We start from the raw sequence: 18,921 nt of genomic DNA on the forward strand, positions 1-18,921 counted from the left end.
AATTATGCAGTTGCCGACAGAGTTAGATGGTGCATTTATGCCGTGGGACACTGGAAAGAAACCAACGGTGAATATTGATATTCAGATGTTGCACAGGAGTCGAATTATGCAGTCGCATCAAAAATGACAGTACACTGAGGTTTTTGAAAGAAATCTCTCATGCTCACCAAGGCTGGGTTTATTTAATCAAAAATACAGCAAAACAGTAATATTGTGAATTATAATTACTGTTTTCTATTTGAATATATTTTGAAATATAATTTATTCCTTTGAGAGCAATAGTGAATTTTCAGCAGCAATTACTTCAGACAGTTTTTCTTACCTATGCACCCAGAAAAGGTAAATATATTTTTTCTTCATGAGAACCTTTTCTGGGTGCATAGGTAAGAAAAACATACATACATATTTCATTATTTTATTATACTACCGTTTAATTTTTTTGTGAAAGAAGTCTCTTATGCGTATCATGGCTGCATTTATTTAAACATAAATATAGTAAAAAAGTAATTAATTAATAATCATATAATATTTAATTATAAATATAATTATTTGATCATTTTTTTAAATGTCATTTATTGCTATGGTGGCAGATCATCTCAGCAGCACAGACCCTTGCTCTGCACCCGACCAGCAAGATTGCCAAAGAAAACCTGGATGTGTTTTGCGAGGCCTGGGAGTCCCAGCTGTGTGACATGGCCATCCTGCTGAAGGAGATCAACGATGTGTTCGAGGGCCGCAGAGGTGCGTTAATCAAGCCGTTCAGTTATGTTAACAATTTGCCGGCTGACTTTTAGGACTACAAACAGCTTATTTTTTCCAGAACAAGATATGAATTATGATATGCATTTACCACAGTACTTACCACAATATTTTAATCTGGGATTCATGGGTGCTTTGAATGCAATAGTAGCAGTTATTTTCAGGTGCACAAAATGTATTTGTTCATGCCTATGGACAGGGCAGCGATAACTGTTTTTAAAGGTCTTTTTCCTCGTGGCCAGATTGCTATCTTTTCTAGCTGCTAAAGATGTGCGGCTTTGACATTTGACATGCGCTGCATCCACATCCCTCAAATGAGGTACTTGAATAGAGGCTGGATAAATCTCTGTAGACAAGGTTAAGAGCGTATTGCTGCAGAGATTACAGGTCTGTGAAAGTCCTTTCACTCATCTGTATTTGGACATTGCGCTCAAGGATGGCAGCTCTTCCGAGTGAAACTCTGGTTTTCTCACGGCAGTGCATAAAGAGCTTTTTGTGGCAACGATATTTGTCAGATTCTGAAGGAAGGCATCAGTAACGCGCCAGAAACCCGGTGCCTGGGGAGATGTTTTTGTTCCAGATGAGAGGCTCCCAGTCATCATCAGAGCCAACCGAGATATTTCCCAAAACAAACTGTCATCCCCCAAGATCCTGCCTTTGTGTCTGTTCATCCACAATCATTATACACAGCCATTTTCAGACTAGACATGTATTTGAACCAAGTTTTATGTTTTATAGTGCTTTGTATATAGATTTGGTTTTAAGACTTAACATGTCTTCCTCATTTTAGGTGATAAGAAAACATATCTGTCTCTACCCAGACCGGGGGTAAGTCTCACAAGCAGCAGTTATGATTTTATCACAGATTTCTCTTACCATATCATGTCCTTTATTATTTACTGATTCATCTATTTTATAGAAACACCTGAAGACAGTCAAGGCTGCCAAACTTGACGCTGAGGTACAATTCCTCCTAATAAAACATAATGTATGAACAAACAGTCAAGACTGGGTTGAACATTTTCCATCATGCTCTATTCTTTTATTTTTGTCCAGAAAATTATATAGACTTTTGCCATTCCTTTTCCAAATATAGATTACAATATTACTAAAAAATACCAAATTTCCTTGGCAAGGTATAAAGTTTTAGTTTTTCATCTAATAATAACATTTTAGTACATTTCAGCTTCTTCAAAATACTGAGAAAATGATAAATAGTTTAATCTCTTAGTGTGGGAATGTTTTTAAAGCGTGAAAATGCAATAAACCAGATATATTATTTTTTGATAATTAAAAATTCTGTAAGCAATGGAAAAATCTCAGTTACCCTAGCTTCTGCTATGTACATTTAAATAAAAAAAAGTGTAATTTGCCAGTATTTAGTTCTGCTTGGAAGTATCCTTGTGGCCATGAACTGAAGAGTCTTCAAATGTTGATCTATTCAGGAGCAAACCAGCATTGCCAAGCTTGGGCTGGAAGTGTGTCTCCTGACCTCAGATGTGGACTCAGAGGTGGAGCGCTGGGACGAGCAGGACCACGAGATGGTTCGGCTGTGTCAGATCATATCCAGCATGGCATATTCCATGTACCTCTTCACCAGGTAAACCACTGGAAACCTTTTCAGAGACTTCATAGTCCATTTCTCAGATTATCAGATTGGTTCGAGTAGTGTTATATTACACAGGAAATGAAATACAGCGTACTGGAAAGTTAAAGCTTTTTGAAAAATGTCTGTTCAGAAGACAAAACCATGTTGTTGTTAATCTGCACTTTCTGTCAAACTACACAATCGGTTTTATGGATCTTCTAAGGATGTTTCATTAACTCTCTGCTGTTTTGCACTCTGTGATTAAGGGGGGAAGGACTACTGAAGACAACTTTGGATCTATTCCACCAAGCTGAGGTAAGCCAGCCTTCATTCTCTCTCATAGGTTTTTTAATTGAATCTCTTCAAGGTGCCATTAAGAGCAATGCATCCCCTGGAAAAGATGGATCAATATATTATTAAAAAGGCCAGCTGTCATTTGTCTGTGAGATACAGTGATCCAGAGCAGGATGTGTCTGTGAATGGAGAGGAAATGCTGATTAAGCAGTGTGTCGTTCTATTAGTAGGGCACACTGGCCTCCATCTAAACACAACTTCTTATCTGACAGAGCGATCTTAACATCAACATCACAGCAGAACAGCACTGTGAACTTTCTTTAATATGTCTGTGTACCTTGTTTTATAGCCTTCGCTGCATTGATGTCATGTTGCAATTCCCATAATTATGAGTTTCCTACTAGTAAACAGTTCACGTCAAACACAGTTACAACTTGGAAGCTCATAATTTTTAGTAACAGAGTCTCCATTTTATCTCATTTTATCGCTGTGATTTCATGTCAAAATAACCAAAAGGCAGTGACTATATGTTACTTTATTTGTCTGGTAATTACAATAATTTTGGCATGACATAGCATGACACTAATCATTGGATTTGACTTCTAAATTCCGCTTGTGTAATTTTCTTGAAAATTCAGTTTTCAATATCAGTGAGATTTTAAAGTCATTTTTGCGAGTAGATTTCAAGTAGGAAATGATATTAGATGCTTGAAATAGCAGCCTGGAAGTGTTGCAAATAATGCAAATATAATGCTGTAATAATCATTCTAATTCTATAAGAATAGGAAAGTTCTGTAACGCTAATAACATAGAGAAGCAGTATCATTGGAATCACTTTCATATCAGTTTTCCAGCTGATGAATGGGAAAACATTGACAGCCAATCAGAAAGAGCTTGAGCATTTAAAGCAGCAGACAACAAAACTGCTACACATGCACATAATAAACCAAACATTATTGTTCTTGGTGTGAACAGACCTGTATGTAGAATAAACTTCTTTTAGGCCACTGAAAGTGTGACCTGACCTGAGTCTTTATCTTGTGTCATTGTACATTATGGTGGCCATACGTCCACTTGTCCTAAACTGTCCTGGCGGGGATTTTAAATTGACTAAAAAGTCTGGGTATTGGTTTTGTTTTGCAGTTTTGTTTTCCATATTTTGTGAACTTGTATTTGCATTGCTGTTAACTGTTCGCTGTAAATCAAACTTTCTCACACGCCCCAATTGGTTTATTACATACAATATATACACACGCCATTGGTCAGTCTACAAGTCGTATCCTTCAGCAAGTATGAAAACAAAGTCAAAACTCGTCTTTTTTAGGCAATTTAGAAATCCCAGTCAGGACATGTCCAAGAAAAACTATTAATTTATTTAGGTTTTTCTTACTTTACTTGATGCACCTTTGTTCAAGTTGTGTAACATTTACTCTGATATAGAGTGAAGCCTTACAGTATGGATTTACTTTCCAGGTGTTGTCAGACCAAGGTCTCCAGCTGTGCCACATCCTCCACTCTCTCTCCAAACAGGTAACACACCCGCGTGCCCACCAGGCCCTTATGTACCACAGTTTCATTAGATGCCTGTAAATAAAGGACTGTAATGACTGCCATCCATTTCCTTGGGACCACAGAGACGTGGCTATCAGTGATAGTTAACCCTGCTCTGGCTGGGGCCAACAGGGGCCCCTCATCCATAATCACAGAGCCTGACACTTATGGTGCACTGCACGGTTTGATTAATAATCTTAAAAATGCCTGGCCCAAAATGCATTTCCCCAGCTGCAAGCAGAGTATGGATAATACAAATTGCTTACATCTACAGTATTTATTCATCCATCAGTTCAAATTCAGCAATTACCTCACTTTGGCAAACCTTTAATGCAGTTTTGGGTGAAAGTATTTTATTAGATTGTTAAATTTGTCCTTGCCGTAAGTCCTGAAAGGATTGTGGAAAGTAAAGCAAAGATGTATGCATACAAAACAACAAGCCATATATATATACAGTATCTATCTATCTATCTATCTATCTATCTATCTATATATATATATATATATATATGTATATGGCTTGTTGTTTTGTATGCATACATCTTTGCTTTACTTTCCACAATCCTTTCAGGTATATATGATATATATATGGCTTGTTGTTTTGTATGCATACATCAAATCGACAAAGTTTCATATATATATATGAAACTTTTTCAATTTGAATGTATTTTAAAATGCAATTTATTCCTTTGATGGCAAAGCTAAATTTTCAGCATCATTACTCCTCCAGTCTTTAGTGTCACATGATCCTTCAGAAATCATTCAAATGTGCTGATTTAATTGTCCCGTTCAGTCTGTCATGTTCATACTTTGCATTTTTAAAGAGCATCATTAAAAAAATGATGTCTAATGTAGAAAATGAGTCTTTATGCAAAAGAGCTGTTGTGTTGAAGTTTGTTTAGATTCCTCGCCTCTCAAATGTTAAGGCCACGTATCATGTCTTTGTTATAGCTGCTGGATGAAGACAGAATCCTTATTTTATCTGAGACAGAGAAGCTGTCAGCCGCATGTCAACAGCTGCAGGTCTGTGCCAAGACTCCGGTTCAGGGCAAGAGCGCCATCTTTCAGAAGGTAAACGAGTATAAACACTACAGACTGTTCTTGTACATAAGTGAATGGAGCAGACATGAGTAGGGTTTTTGTTTGTTTGACTTGACAGTTTAATCCATTAATGCACAAAATTCAATTCATAGGATTCAAATTGTATCGATTCATCTTAATTTAGAGATTTAAAGAGAACAATATAAACTAAAGTTTAAAGTCACAGGTCACTGCCACATGTGATTAGATAATAAATCTGTTTCTCCTGCAAAGACACTGACCTTACTCTATTTCCTGACTCCATTTAACCTGATAAAATGTTATGCTGTCCAGGGTCATCCTTCTGTTTTGATAAAGTAAAGGTCACAGCCAGAGGCAGGTTTTAATAGGTTTATAGAGGCTGTGTTCGTGTCGTGCTGTGGAACCAAAAAACCAAGCTCAATCAGGATCTCCCAGCATGTCTTCAGGAGCCCTCACATGGTTTCCAAGAATATTATTTCCCAAAAACCAATTATATGTGAACCAGTCTGGTTCACAAATCACCTGTCGGAAATGTATAGATTGTTGTCGGTGCAAAATGATATCTTGACTGAAATGTGGGCGTACATGGTGTGCTTGTTAGCAGAACTGTATTTTGGGAAGTTTAGTCAGCTAATGATCCATCTGTTTTTCTTTTCTCGTTCAGGTCGACTCATCCATACAGAATACCAAAGGCATCTTGACAGTGGTGGTCTATTTACTGCCCATCTGTAATAAGCTCATCAGAAAGGTAGGCAGCAACATGAACATCTGGATTTACGTTTTAATTGGTTGATAATGTATATTTAATTGTATATTGTATATTGTGTTTGCTCATCATCTATTTTTTTAATATTTAGATTACATTCATGCTGTCATCTAACACTTGCTGAATCTAAAAAAAAATTATAATAAATTTATGACATTTAAAAAAATTTTTTTTGCCTTTATTATGATAGGACAGATCAGAGCTGAAAGGAAGTTAAGGGGGAAAGAGATTGAGGGGTGGGATCGGAAAAGGTCCTCGGGTCGGGATCCGAACTCGGGACACCCTTAGTGCATATTTGATAACATTTTAAAATGTAAATGAGCAAATCTCAAAATGAATATACATTTTTAAACCTGTACATTATAATGGCTATCTGCCATTGAGACACTAATTATCAGCTTATCAGTATCAGCCTGAATTAAATTGGTTAATTTAGTGGTTGGTTATTACTTACATGTAAAGGAATGCATTGTGATAACGACCAGGGCTAATATTTTTAACTTTAGGCCATGTCCACACATACATGGGTATTTTTTAAACAGAGTTTTTCCTTCTACCTTTTAAAAAATAATCTCCATCCACATGAAAACACAAATGCATGCAATTTAGCACTGTCAAGAGCATGCCAAGCCAACAGGTGGCGATATAATCTTAACCGTAAAGCCATGTTGGCCAGTCAGAAGCCTGAAAAAGTTTCCAGTAGGCGGAGACAAAAGTGCTGACTCCAACGTCACCATCCAAAAATGCCGGTTTTGCCTTCTAAACGATAACACTGCAATCGGCATTTTCAAAATATGTTCGGTTTCAGTGACCTGGCGCTGCATTTGCGTGTGGACGAACGGCCAAACAGCGTAGAAAACGCTGCGGTTTTAAAAATAACCGTGTTCATGTGGACAGTGCAGTTAAACGAAAGCCAAAGTTAAACTAAAACCATAAAAAAGCTTGTTTAACTTATATTAAAATAACTACTTTAAATTTAAAAGTGAAATAAAATGACCAAAAAATATATAGTAGTGCTACAATTAATCGCGATTAATTGCATACAAAATATAAGTTTTTGTTTACATTGTATGTGTGTATACTATCTATATTTGTTATGTACAAAAACAAACACATGTATGTATATATTTAAGAAAATTTGTATGTTTATATATTAAATATATTTATATAATATAAACTATAAGAATATAAATATATAAATGTATATACATGTAAATATTTTCAAAATATATACTGTATGTGTGTGTATTTATATATACATAATGAATATACACAGTACACATTATGTAAACAAAAACTTTTATTTTGGATGTGATTAAGCATGATTAATCGTTTGACAGCAATAGTATGTAGACATAAAAAAAAAAAAGTAAAAATACAAAAGCACAACAAAATTCTTACAAATTTAACTAAAATTTAAATGACAACAGAAAATATTAAAATAAAACCTACTGAAAATATGAACAAAAAATTAAGTAAAATTAAGTAAAATAAAAATAATAGTATCTCCATGCTGGTAAGGAAACTGTGTTGTGCTTGTGTCATGGATGCGCCGATATTAAAATTCTAGATGATTAAATTGTGTTATTAAAGATGAGCTTTAAAGAGTGTTAAATGACAGCAAAGATAATTAAAAACTGAGGAAATGAGCAAGCATAAACATTGAATGTTAATATATCAATTTAAAAAGCTTTAAATAAATTATATATTGTGCACCCTTACTTGTTTTTTAATGTTCTGGTGTGATTTATGTTCTGTTCTATCAATTAAAAAAATGTGTATAATCAAATCTTAGAGCATGTTTGTATTAAACTGTATCTTCTACCTTTAATTCCAGTGTAAATCAGAACGCAGCTGTCTGGCTTCACCTCAGCACTGCAGGGAGACGCAGCAGAGCACGACCGTCAGTGAGGAGACTCTGAATGGCTTCGGAGTCAAATCCCTGGAGCAGCACATGGCCAATCTAACATTCCTGGAGAGCAAATAGTTCTGAAAACCAAAGGCGCTTCTGCCTGTTCTCACGCACACAGTGCATGGCAATGCACTCGCCCACGACGTGCCATTCTTTGTGCTTCTGCCCATTTGCTTTGTGGTGTATGATAGCATTGGTATTACCAGCCTCATTGCAGATACCAAAAAATACTGAAGAAAAAACCCTTCATTAATTGCATGTGTTCAAGTCATCATGCGACTCTTTCAAGTGTAATGGCTTGTAAATATGCTCCGGTTTTAACCGAATATTCAGCTGCATTTCTCGTGATTAGCCAACATTGAGGTGTACATGATAAAAGTTTTGATGCAAAAAAACTCTGCACACTGTATGTAACATAACTGCCTCATGTACAAGTTGATGCCAAATATATCCAGTTTAAATCATCTTCCTACACTGGTTTCGACACAGGGCTACAGGACACATTTTCAGTGACTTTGGATATTAGTATGAAAAAGGTTGAGTGTTTACAGCAGGGAACGTTACTTTCCAAAGAGGCATTTCTGAAGGATGACAATGAAAAATACAGTTCCTTTTAAAGGAATAGTCCACCTACAGTTGAAAATTGGTAACGTTTTCTTACCCTCATGTCATTCCAAACCAGTATGACTTCATGCAAAACACGAAAATAAGTGATTTTGAAGTCTCAAAATGTCAAAACATCATCTTTTATGTTCCACAGAAGATCATACAGGTTTGGAATGACATAAGGGCAAGTACATTTTAATTTTCAGGCGAACTGGCCCTTTAAATGTACTTGCGTAGGAGTGACAGCTTTGTAATAGTATTGACTGCCTTGTAGGTCACTGTGATTTGTATTTTTAATTTAGTCATAACAATGTTAAGTCAAGCTTTGGTACATTAACCTAAAAGGTTAGAGATGGTATATATATCAACAGCTTGGGCTGTTGTGTACTGAAATTTCTAGTACGGCACAGATTAAAAGGCTCTTCAGAATTTGGTTTCTATTCACACACCAATTCTAGTTGATACTCTGCTAAAAAAAAGTTCCTCCGATTTAAACTTCAGTCAGTCTAACCATAAGCTTTAGAGATGATTGTGCAGCTATGACCTCGAGTTGAATTAGTGTTGGACCATTGAATGATTGTGAAATCAGAAAAAAATAAAATCTAAATATATGTTATTTTTCTTAAATATTTATGTTTGAGTGGTTTATTTATGCACAAAACATTTGTTATTCCGTTTTATACATTCCTCCAAACTAAGGCCATCCAAGCAGACTACTGAAACAGACTCGTGATGAAATACATATCTGCACTCAATAAATTTATTTAAAGCACGTACTAACATCAAAACTATTGAAATTCTCTGTTGGTTATTACGTTCAACTATATTGAAAATACAAGTTTACATACACCACGATCTGTGCATGCAAGCTTTAGGTCAGTGAGGTTTTTTCTTATGTAATGTTTTGTAAATGTATGTCAATTTTTATCTCTACGTACAATCTATTTGGGAAATGACAAAATGTTGAGATTGCTGTCAATTGTTTTGAGAGCACTGACCTTAGTTTGTGTAAAAGAAATTGACTTAATAAAAACAAACATATAAGGGCCAAGAGAGCAGTTCCTTTATTTAGCATTAACTTAAACAATGATTATATCCAAAAAGTAAGGGCTAGAAGCAGTTTTATAGTAACCAGAAGGGAAATAATGTGTCTGTTTGTTATTTCTCAAATTAAACCAGTTCCTAATGAAACAATAAACTAAACACTAACAATACCCATTGCACTGGCATTGTTATGCATCTCATGAATAGTGGTCCAACAAAATGCCCTCCAGTGAAATCCAAGACTTCTCTGGATCCAGCAGACAAGTCTTCATTCCTTCAAATTTTCTCAAGGTGATTTTTGAAATGTAAGTGGTACACATTCATGATGCCACTGATGTTTCCACCTGCTTGAAGTAATTATTCTTCAAAGCCATTTCAAAGTGCAAGCTGATCTCAGTGAGACTCTTCTCGTCAGAACCTCGTCATATTGTTCCCTGGTCAGAAGACTTTCAGTGACACTCTTGCTCTCTTCAAATTTAGGTAATATAACTGCAATGTATCCCTCTGTGGAAGGCTGTGGCAAAAAAGAACACAAATCTTACATTTGTAAAAGTTTAGAGATTTTCCATTGCATTTTTTTTTTAAAGCAGTATTGGTGGTAACCTTTTCCAATAACAGATCTGGCTTGTTCAAAATGGCTTCATTCACTTCTAGGAGACGTCCTCTGATACAGCTGGGAAAATAGGAGTTGAACTGACATCATTTTAAGGTTATATAATTCATTGTGATGTTTATCTGTGTAACTGACCTGAATATGGTGTACTCCTGTTCATCTGTACACGTTATTCTACACAGTGGTGCAAACTCCGTCAGGAACTGACCACCCTGCAGAATAAATCATATTTACTGATAATGTTCAGAGAAAGTGTGAATTCAGATATGACAGTAATTATCACAATCATTACGGTGTTGGTTGTGTGTGTTTACAGTATTAAAGTCATTATGGAGAAAGGTACTCACTCGCTTTGACTTTCCAGACACCTTGTTCTTCAGACGGCTGCATCCATCGCTGATCTGATAGTTTATGTTTTTGATTTTTCGTCCATTCTGAAGGATAGGATGAGACTCTGCAAGAGTGATGACGCATATCCTGATCAGAAGAAAACAGTTATGTTTTCACAGCAAAGGTACGTTTAGAGTGGTGTTTCTCCAACTATGAACACTTATGACCCTGTGTACTTTCAGAAAATAATGGAAAGTGGACATATTGACATTCTCTGGATCATGAACATTTTGAACATGTTTTTATTTCAATCTATATCTCAGAATATGTATTCAGTTGATTGTGAAGCAGCAGTAATTTCCGAAGAATGTTTATAAACAATGTCGTACAATAAATATAAATGGTTGGTTCAGACCATCGTGGTTTAAAATATGTAATCATATATATATAGTATTAAAGTTTGGATCTGAGATTTATATACGGATTAAAATCTATACATAAAATCATCTGAATATGAAGTGTATAAAATATAAAAAGGGTTTTAAATAAAAATAAACTTTGTAAAAGTGTACAGAACTGCACAGTGAAGAGAACAGAACACATTTACCTGTTGGAGTGCTGCAGAATGCAGTGATCCTCACATGCTTTTCCTTTCAAATCTACATTAGCATTCACACCAACACAGCCATTAATCTTTACATCTTTAAAAGTATGTATGTATATAAAAAAATGCTTTGGGACGCTAATCTAAACATACATTGAGCTACAGTACAAACAACTGACAAGAGCAGGCAAAACAGAGTTGGCAATTATATTCAGAATGTATTAACCTAACGTTACCAGTTTTATACCAGCGGGTGAAATAACGATCGATTACTGATGGGGCTTTCTTTTCACCGTCTTCCATGTCAGCATCCACCACAGCAATTCAATTAAAAAAGAAATAATGTTAAAGAGGCTGATACAGCCTGATCATTTCTAAACAGTGATGTTTGAAGCCGGAAGACAAATCAAGTCACACAAACAATTGCATCCGGTTATACTAATTTGTGGCATCTCCTGGTGTTTTTTTTTTTTTGCATAACTTTGTCTTGCTTTTTTTTTTTACCTGATAATAAATGCAAACTAATTTTTAGAGAAACGTATTTTAAATAACTCAGATTCTTCCGGTTCGTTTTGATTGTAACACACAGCAGCATTGAATATGCCAGCGCCTCTGATGGACACATGTAATGTCTATTGTTGTGCTAATTGCACTCCTAACGTTGTGTCTTGGGGCAGAGGGGGTCTCATCGCATTTGGGACATGTAATTCAGTTGCCCTTTATAACCCACAGGTACTGATTGTATAGTTTAGTTGAGGTGACGCTGATGCTCTGTGGCATAATTACACAGTTGTATTATACAGTTAACAGAAATCAGCATGATAAAAGCCCAGGAGGTACTGCAGAACAGGTTTGTCAGTTATGGAGTTCAAATTTGTGGTGATCTGTTATATTTGTCAGTAAATGTATAATCACAAGTGAAAAGTGAGTTGTGTTTGTCCATCTCCTGCTGCAGTTCACAGCATGTGCTGTGTGTTTGGGACACTCAAGGCCTGTGTGTGCAGTGGATGCGTTGTCTCTGTCCTCCTCTCAATTACTGGTGGCCTCGGCATCTTCTGACTCTGATGTTAAACTCTGGACATGCAGCTCTCATACAGGTACGATAGGAAGTGTGTTCATCATAAAAGTGCACATTTAAAATACTCAGTCATCCAAGTTTTTAAAGATTTATTTATTTTTTCTTTAAATAAGGACTTTTCAAATTCTACAAGCCTGACATCTGCTGGTTGATTCTTGTAAATGAAAAGTAGTGCTTAAAATTGGAGTTCAGTGCATATACAGTAGTTCAAAATCATTTTATTTGTCATCACAGAGATACAGTAGAATTTGCCTTGGATGTCAGCAACCAAGAACAACAGAATTTAAATAGTACAACAAATAGAAATAATCTAAATATGTGTATATGATATGCAATACTGTACTCAGATGTTTGGAATTGAGATTTTTTATTTATTATTATTTAGCAAGGATACATTAAATTCACAATAAAGTCATTTGTTGCTTAAGTTCTGTTCTTTTAACTTTTTATTCATTAAAGAATCCTGAAAAATTGTATCACAGTTTCCACAAAAATATTTAGCAGCACAGCTGTGTTCAGTAAAAAGAAATGTTTCTCCAGAATGATTTATGAAGGATCATGGGACACTGAAGACTGGATATATTTGTATATATTTAAAACATGTCTATGGGTCAAAGAAAAGATGTCCCAAAAAGTGATTATTTATACATCAAAAGCATATTAAATGCAAGTAAAGTGTCTTAAATGATTTAAATAATTTTTGTAAGAAATAAAATATCAAAATTGGGAAGATATGAATAATGTGAAATAATGTTCCATCGTCATTCAGTGTAACATATTTTTCTAAAATATTCTGACCTTTACGTAATTAAATGTATAAAAGAATACTTCATCACACTTTTAAAAGATTAAAGTCTTCTTGCTGGCAGAGGAGTGAAACCTAATTGTGTGAAGGATTATTGCAATGATTTGAAATGATAATTCGTTTTTGAGGGCTGCACTGCTCTGATCCATAAATAGAGTTTTTTTAATCTCATCTATTGATTCTTGTTCTGCATTCTTTTAAACTATATTACTTTTTTCCTGTATATGATAATTGCATTAATAATAGGCTCATTTAAAATAATAAGTTGTAATTTTTTTATTAAGAATTCATCATGAGTTGGACAGGTTCATTTTCATGTGAGGTGTTCCTGTACTCTTTATTAGCTGAATGCCTCCAGACCGTGTCTTTTGGGAGCACGTTCATGATGGATGTCTCTTTGGCGCTGTTGCCAGGCAGCAGAGGTAAGCTGCGCCCAATGCTCCATGTTGACTTGCTGTATTGTCCAGCCCTATCATGTTCAAATCTCATTCTGTACTTTAAATATGTCCTGGGGTGAGGAGACGTTAGCCTGCCTCTTACATTATTCACGTCTGGAGTGCAGCTGTATTTTGCTTCTCGATGCCGTGAATAGACTTGTCTGAATAGACTCGTGCCTCGTGCGTTCGTGTGACTGAGGAGGATAATTACATCTCTTGCAGTTCCATTGCTGGCCTGTGGGGGAGATGACAGTAGAGTTCACCTGTATGTGTAGCTCAGTGGACAGGTAAGACTGGCAGGTGACTTGGCTTTATATTAATACTCTTCATATTTTGTGTATCATGTGGCTGTGTTTAGTTTCAGAGGCTTCTGACTCTTGTCAGGACATGAGGATTGGGTCCGATGTGTGGAGTGGGCCACTAAAGGTAAGAATAAAGAAGTTTTATATTTAGAGGAAGTAAAATGAAGCGTGTTTTAGGACACCGTGAAAACTAAATTAGACCTTTGTAGCCTTTAGTCCTTATAATCTATTCAAAGGTTTGTGAATGCATGGAAAACTGAAAACTACATTTATAAAGTGAACTGACACTTGCATTTATAAATATATATATTTTTTTTCTTGTTTTAATTGGAGATAAAGCCACACTGGTAGAATGTGGCTAGCCTTTCTCATTACTGTGATGCCGTAAATTTGTGTATATGTGTTTATGCACATTTTAAAATGATTTTAATTTGAGGTGACAGGACGATCCTCATTGCTGTATTACAGCAATAAACATTGTCTTAAGAAATAATCAGAATTGCAGACTTACTCGTGTAAAACATCAAAATGATTGTGGGGTAAAATTTGATGTACATATGTTTTCATGAATTTTGGCATAAGAGTTGAAGTCAAAGACCCATTTAATAGATAAGATAGAGTACTGGCAGTGAAATAGTCCAGGGATATAAAATGGACCATCTTGGAACCAGTATTGTTGTTTTCACTCACACAATCTTTTATAATGCATGAAACAGGCACTTGCTGCCAAATAAAGGCACTGTAACTGAAATATACATGCAGGAAAGCTTTTTTAACTGCTTGTTGGATGTGTAGATGGAGAGCTCTGTTCTCAAGACTGTTCGATCAGAGTGTGGAGACTGTTTGCCAAGACTGTCACTGAACCAGACCAGCAGACTGACGCTGTTCTCAAGATGAAGGAGAATGTTTTTCAAGTGTCTGGAGATGGTGAGGCTGGAGGTTTTGCATGATTGTAATTTAGTTGTGTGGTTATTGTTGAGTTGATTAGCTGCTTGATTATCTGTTTGAAACCATGTCTTGGCCTACAGAAACACATAAAAGATTACATATATATATAGTGTTTTATAATCAGAGACCAAAAATGAACTTGTCAGCATCCAAATGCAAGTATAAAATAGACTTTGTCTAGTAAAGACTTAAAGTAATGAAAAATGTTTGAGGATAATAATAAATTCCTCATTGCTTATTTCTCTCTGTTGTAGAGTTTGCTGTGACTCTTGAAACAGTGTTGGCTGGCCATGAAAAATGGGTTTATGGAATTCACTGGCAACCTCCGTGTGTCAAAGGTATTCCTGTATGCATGATTAGTGAGCATGAGCTGATTTAGTTTCTTTATATCATTTTAATGTCCTCTGAATGTATTTTTATTTTGATGTATTGTATAATTGATATTGTTTTCTGTTTTTTATTTGTATTTATCCAGTCTCCCTCCGTTTTGTAACTTGATGTCTCCCCCTGCAGGTGACTCAGTGGAACAGCCCCTGAAGCTGCTCTCTGTCTCAATGGACAAGACCATGATCTTATGGGGGCCAGAGGAGGATTAAAAAGTAATAAAAGTGTAAAATAATAGAATACAATAAAAAAATGTAGAACATAAATTTGAATGATTTTAATAAATAAAAAATCATAAATGATAGACAAAAAGCCAGACTAAATAACTAGGTTTTGAATTTTTATTTTTAAAAATATCAGTATTTCTGCACTCATTTCTTCTTTTGGCATGGAGCATGAAGGCTGAATGCCTGAGGAACCGGATGATCTGTGGGGCCTTACAGGTTTATAGACTGAAAGCATTTTTAAAAGGTACTCTGATGCGAGGCCATGTAGTGCCTTATAAACTAATAAAGAAAATGAAAACTAGCATAGACTTTAAAATAGGCACAAGATCTAGTTCTAGACACATGATGTCTCTCAATGCAGACCCTACGTCAGTGGCTTCAATCTCCTCTGTTTTTTAAACCTAAGCATACAGATTGGCTCCTGGAATGAAATAACCCCATCCTGAGGTCATTTCCTTCCTGCCTTTCATATACTCCCTGGTTGCCAGTCATAGACTTCTAGAATCCACAGCAGGGGCAGGAAGTGCTGCACAAGCTCCTCTGTTACGCTCTCTGGGGCTTGCAGGGAACATCTGCCCATTCTCTGCCAACTGCCTTGAATTTAACCCACACACTGAGAATTGCACAGATAAGCTTGTTCTCTTCCATCTGTGTGAGGGACTGTGAATGATTGGGGAGTTCCTCTCAAAAATGGGATGGTGATAAATAAAAAAAAGGTTTTTTTTTTTTACTTCAGTCATAATAGTACATTTTGATTGGCATTGCAGCAGCAGATAATAAGAGGTGCTCACTTTTGATCTTGGCATACAGACATAGGCCTCTGGGCTCAGATCAATGGCTCCTGATTCTGACACTTGCATGGCATGTTGTAGTACGATGATGCACGTTCTTTGTCGTACTAAGGCTTTTCCCATTACAAATGAAAGACAGTGAGTTGTAGTTGTAAGAAGAAAGAGGTTGTTATGATACATCTTTTCCCCGATTTCACTTCAGTTGAGCTCAGGTTAAGAGATAAGAAACAGATATAAATGCATACTTGATAATTACTACATTATGTAGAACAAAACTGTAAAGATTCTAGCATGAAGGCCCTTTCCAAATAAACATATATATTTTTCATAAACTAGATTTTGAACAGATACAATGGATTCCTGTGGCTCATTTCACCAGTTCAGCAGTTTTTTATCTTGCATTTGGTGTGAAAAGTTCTTAACCATTGAACCTGCAATAATTACTTGTTCATAAATATGGCAGTTTATATTAGCTATCTAAAATTTGCCTTCATGGCACAGTTGTGGACTTACTTCAAGTGACCTACTAAACAGAAAATTACCAGAATCACTCTGGCTAATTAACACATCCACAAAGAAGAGTCTCCTCCATAATGATTAGCCTAATTGGTCAGATCTAGTGGAGAGCTGGTTTGCAGTAGAGTGGCCAGGCAAACTGCTGGGTAAAGTACACCCTACTAATAAGTCATGTTGCCAGTGAGCAGTGTGGGGGGACTCCAGGGACCATTTGAGACTCTTGAGCCATTAGTGTTGTGCTGATGGTTTATTTTCCCTAATAGACCAGAAGAGAGAACCCATGAGTTACCATGAAAAATCTTTAACCTCATGACCCACACACACACATCACCTAGAATTGGTGTTATAATGAGCTGCTCATCATTGTTGGATTGCTCACTTTTTAGCCTCCTTAATCTCTCATCTTCACAGGAATGCAACCATGAGTAAAGCATTAGTTTGTCAGGTTGTGATAAACTTTATCTTGTAAGATAAAGTGCAAGATAATCCAAGTAGTCATTTAGCAAACGCTTTTATCCACAGTGACTTGCAGTATACTTATTGAATCACTTTGGAGCAACCGGCGGTAAGTACCTTTCAAGGTGCATAAGGCTGATTTTTCATGGATTGCTTCTACCAGGTTTCAATACACCTCTCATTGGTTCTATCTAAAGTGCTTTAATTTTTTAAGTGTGGGTTTATGGCTACCAGTTGAGCTACAAGAACCTACAGTCTTTTGGCTTCCGGCCTAGATTTTTCATCATTGTAGTACTGAAGCACTGTGAGATTTCCAGGATCCTCAAGAGTTTTGTGCCTCCCCTGCATTGTTTCCTTTCGTACCAATCCAATCCAAAACACTGCGGTTTGTGTTATAACCCGCATTGTGCCACAAATCCATATTGGTGTTCCTTCCCTAAACAAGAGTGATTGTACATTTCACCCATGAGATTTGGCCGTGATATACGAGTAGCCATGTGGACGGAATTCAAAATCAATCTGGTTAATGTTGCATCACTCTTTCCAGAATGGCTCGCAGAGATCCGTGCCATTCAAAGTGAAGGCCTCTCTTTATCACAGTCATTAGTTCCGCCATATTCACTCCGTAGGATATGCTTGTGAAGGGCATCTCAAATGTCTCTCTATTGGCGTACACAGGAGCGTGTAAATGTCGATAGCCCTTGCCGTTTGATGGTTTGTGGATTTAGATTTGAGTCCGTGTTTTTCAGCGTTAGATGGCTGATTTGTCCATCTAGTATTGTCGTTTTGATGAAGAGCTTAAGCTAGCCACCTGATCTGGCAATATCTTTGAGAGACATGCTCTACTGGGCATGACGAGACTGTGAATCATTGAGCGGTAACACTCCTAAACGTGAGGAATCACGGCTGCTCTTAACATGACTGCTGGAAATATCTTGTCCTGCACAAGGTCAACAGGAAACACCACTGCGATGGCTGTCAAAAATTTTCATACCTCCTTTTCACACCTGAAAGTGTGATTCGATTAAATTACAAAAATATTTCTTCACCCTCTGAGAGTGTATTGGCAATGCAGATGTCGAGGCTGGAGCATCAGTCTTCGCTTGCACACAACCATAAATAAAAGTAGAGGCAGGTTATCGCTGATGGCATAATCATGACTAATTATCTTGTTTTATACAATGTTACCGCTTGCTCCGCAGCATGACTCACTTCCCCCATTACCATGAGACACTCGAGCAGCATTAAGCATGTTATACACGGGCCAGACGGAGGGCAAGCCATTCTACAGTTTGCTGAAAAACAATTACATTGCTTTGGTATTCATAGCCCAGCCCAGCCCAGTCAGGGGAGTTTACATTGATTCATTCTTCATGTGACCATTTTGTCTCCCAGCTTTCCGGGACACATATTTGATTTAATGTGTGTGTGATTTTGTTCAACATCACATTAATGCATTCAAAGGAAGCAAACACGATTTATTTCTCATTTAATAGTCTCCTCTTTGCATACGTCGTGCTTTTTGTTTGTCGGCCTGATTAATTGGTGTCCTCAGACTGTTACTTAACGGAGATGGAGCACAGCTGTAGACTCTCAACTCGGATTGCTCAGGATTCATGACTACTAATTAGCGGCCTGCTTGACCAGCCGGTTTATCAGGGGCAGTGACACCAGTGAAGTCCTCTCTTATCAAACCCTCACTCTCAAGAACATGATGGAGAGCGCAGAGTGTTTCCGGGTTTTTGTTTTCATATAAACGTCCTGTTTGGGATCAGATTTTAGCCACCCCAGGCAATTAACTCATAACAGCCACAACATAATGTCATTCTCTCTGTATAATCAAATAAA

General features: G+C 36.5%; 2 protein-coding genes and 1 pseudogene across 5 annotated transcripts in view; 2 read left to right on the forward strand and 1 right to left on the reverse strand.

Moving 5' to 3' along the window:
* The window catches only part of LOC132145454 (alpha-catulin-like), a 70,179-nt gene extending 61,014 nt beyond the window's left edge, over positions 1-9,165 (forward strand). For all 4 annotated transcript variants that reach the window (XM_059556502.1, XM_059556501.1, XM_059556500.1 and 1 more), the window contains 9 exons: positions 591-741; positions 1,550-1,587; positions 1,679-1,720; positions 2,205-2,359; positions 2,614-2,662; positions 4,115-4,171; positions 5,144-5,263; positions 5,919-6,002; positions 7,858-9,165. In XM_059556502.1, the coding sequence (XP_059412485.1) occupies positions 591-741; positions 1,550-1,587; positions 1,679-1,720; positions 2,205-2,359; positions 2,614-2,662; positions 4,115-4,171; positions 5,144-5,263; positions 5,919-6,002; positions 7,858-8,007 (846 nt within the window). In that variant the 3' untranslated portion in view covers positions 8,008-9,165. The remainder of the gene's footprint in view (positions 1-590; positions 742-1,549; positions 1,588-1,678; positions 1,721-2,204; positions 2,360-2,613; positions 2,663-4,114; positions 4,172-5,143; positions 5,264-5,918; positions 6,003-7,857) is intronic.
* Positions 9,166-9,587: 422 nt separating this feature from the next.
* Positions 9,588-11,531, reverse strand: LOC132145455 (protein Abitram-like). Its single transcript, XM_059556504.1, has 6 exons — positions 11,366-11,531; positions 11,133-11,184; positions 10,543-10,672; positions 10,331-10,407; positions 10,186-10,255; positions 9,588-10,096 (listed from the first exon to the last, which is right to left on the reverse strand). The coding sequence occupies exons 1-6, from the start codon at positions 11,430-11,432 to the stop codon at positions 9,947-9,949; spliced, it is 546 nt and encodes a 181-aa protein (XP_059412487.1). The 5' UTR covers positions 11,433-11,531; the 3' UTR covers positions 9,588-9,946.
* Positions 11,532-13,695: 2,164 nt separating this feature from the next.
* The window catches only part of LOC132144831 (elongator complex protein 2-like), a 28,261-nt pseudogene continuing 23,035 nt past the window's right edge, over positions 13,696-18,921 (forward strand).

This window comes from Carassius carassius, chromosome 8 (assembly GCF_963082965.1).
Source record: "Carassius carassius chromosome 8, fCarCar2.1, whole genome shotgun sequence".
NCBI lineage: Eukaryota > Metazoa > Chordata > Actinopteri > Cypriniformes > Cyprinidae > Carassius > Carassius carassius.

What these genes read in the sequence shown, in the direction of transcription:
- LOC132145455 (XM_059556504.1), bottom strand. Translation starts at nt 11,432, where the DNA reads ATGGAAGACGGTGAAAAGAAAGCCCCATCAGTAATCGATCGTTATTTC. An exon ending in ATTCTGCAGCACTCCAACAG is followed by an intron (nt 10,673 to 11,132) that starts GTAAATGTGTTC and finishes TCTTCTGATCAG; the next exon opens with GATATGCGTCATCACTCTTG. An exon ending in CAGGAGTACACCATATTCAG is followed by an intron (nt 10,256 to 10,330) that starts GTCAGTTACACA and finishes CTATTTTCCCAG; the next exon opens with CTGTATCAGAGGACGTCTCC.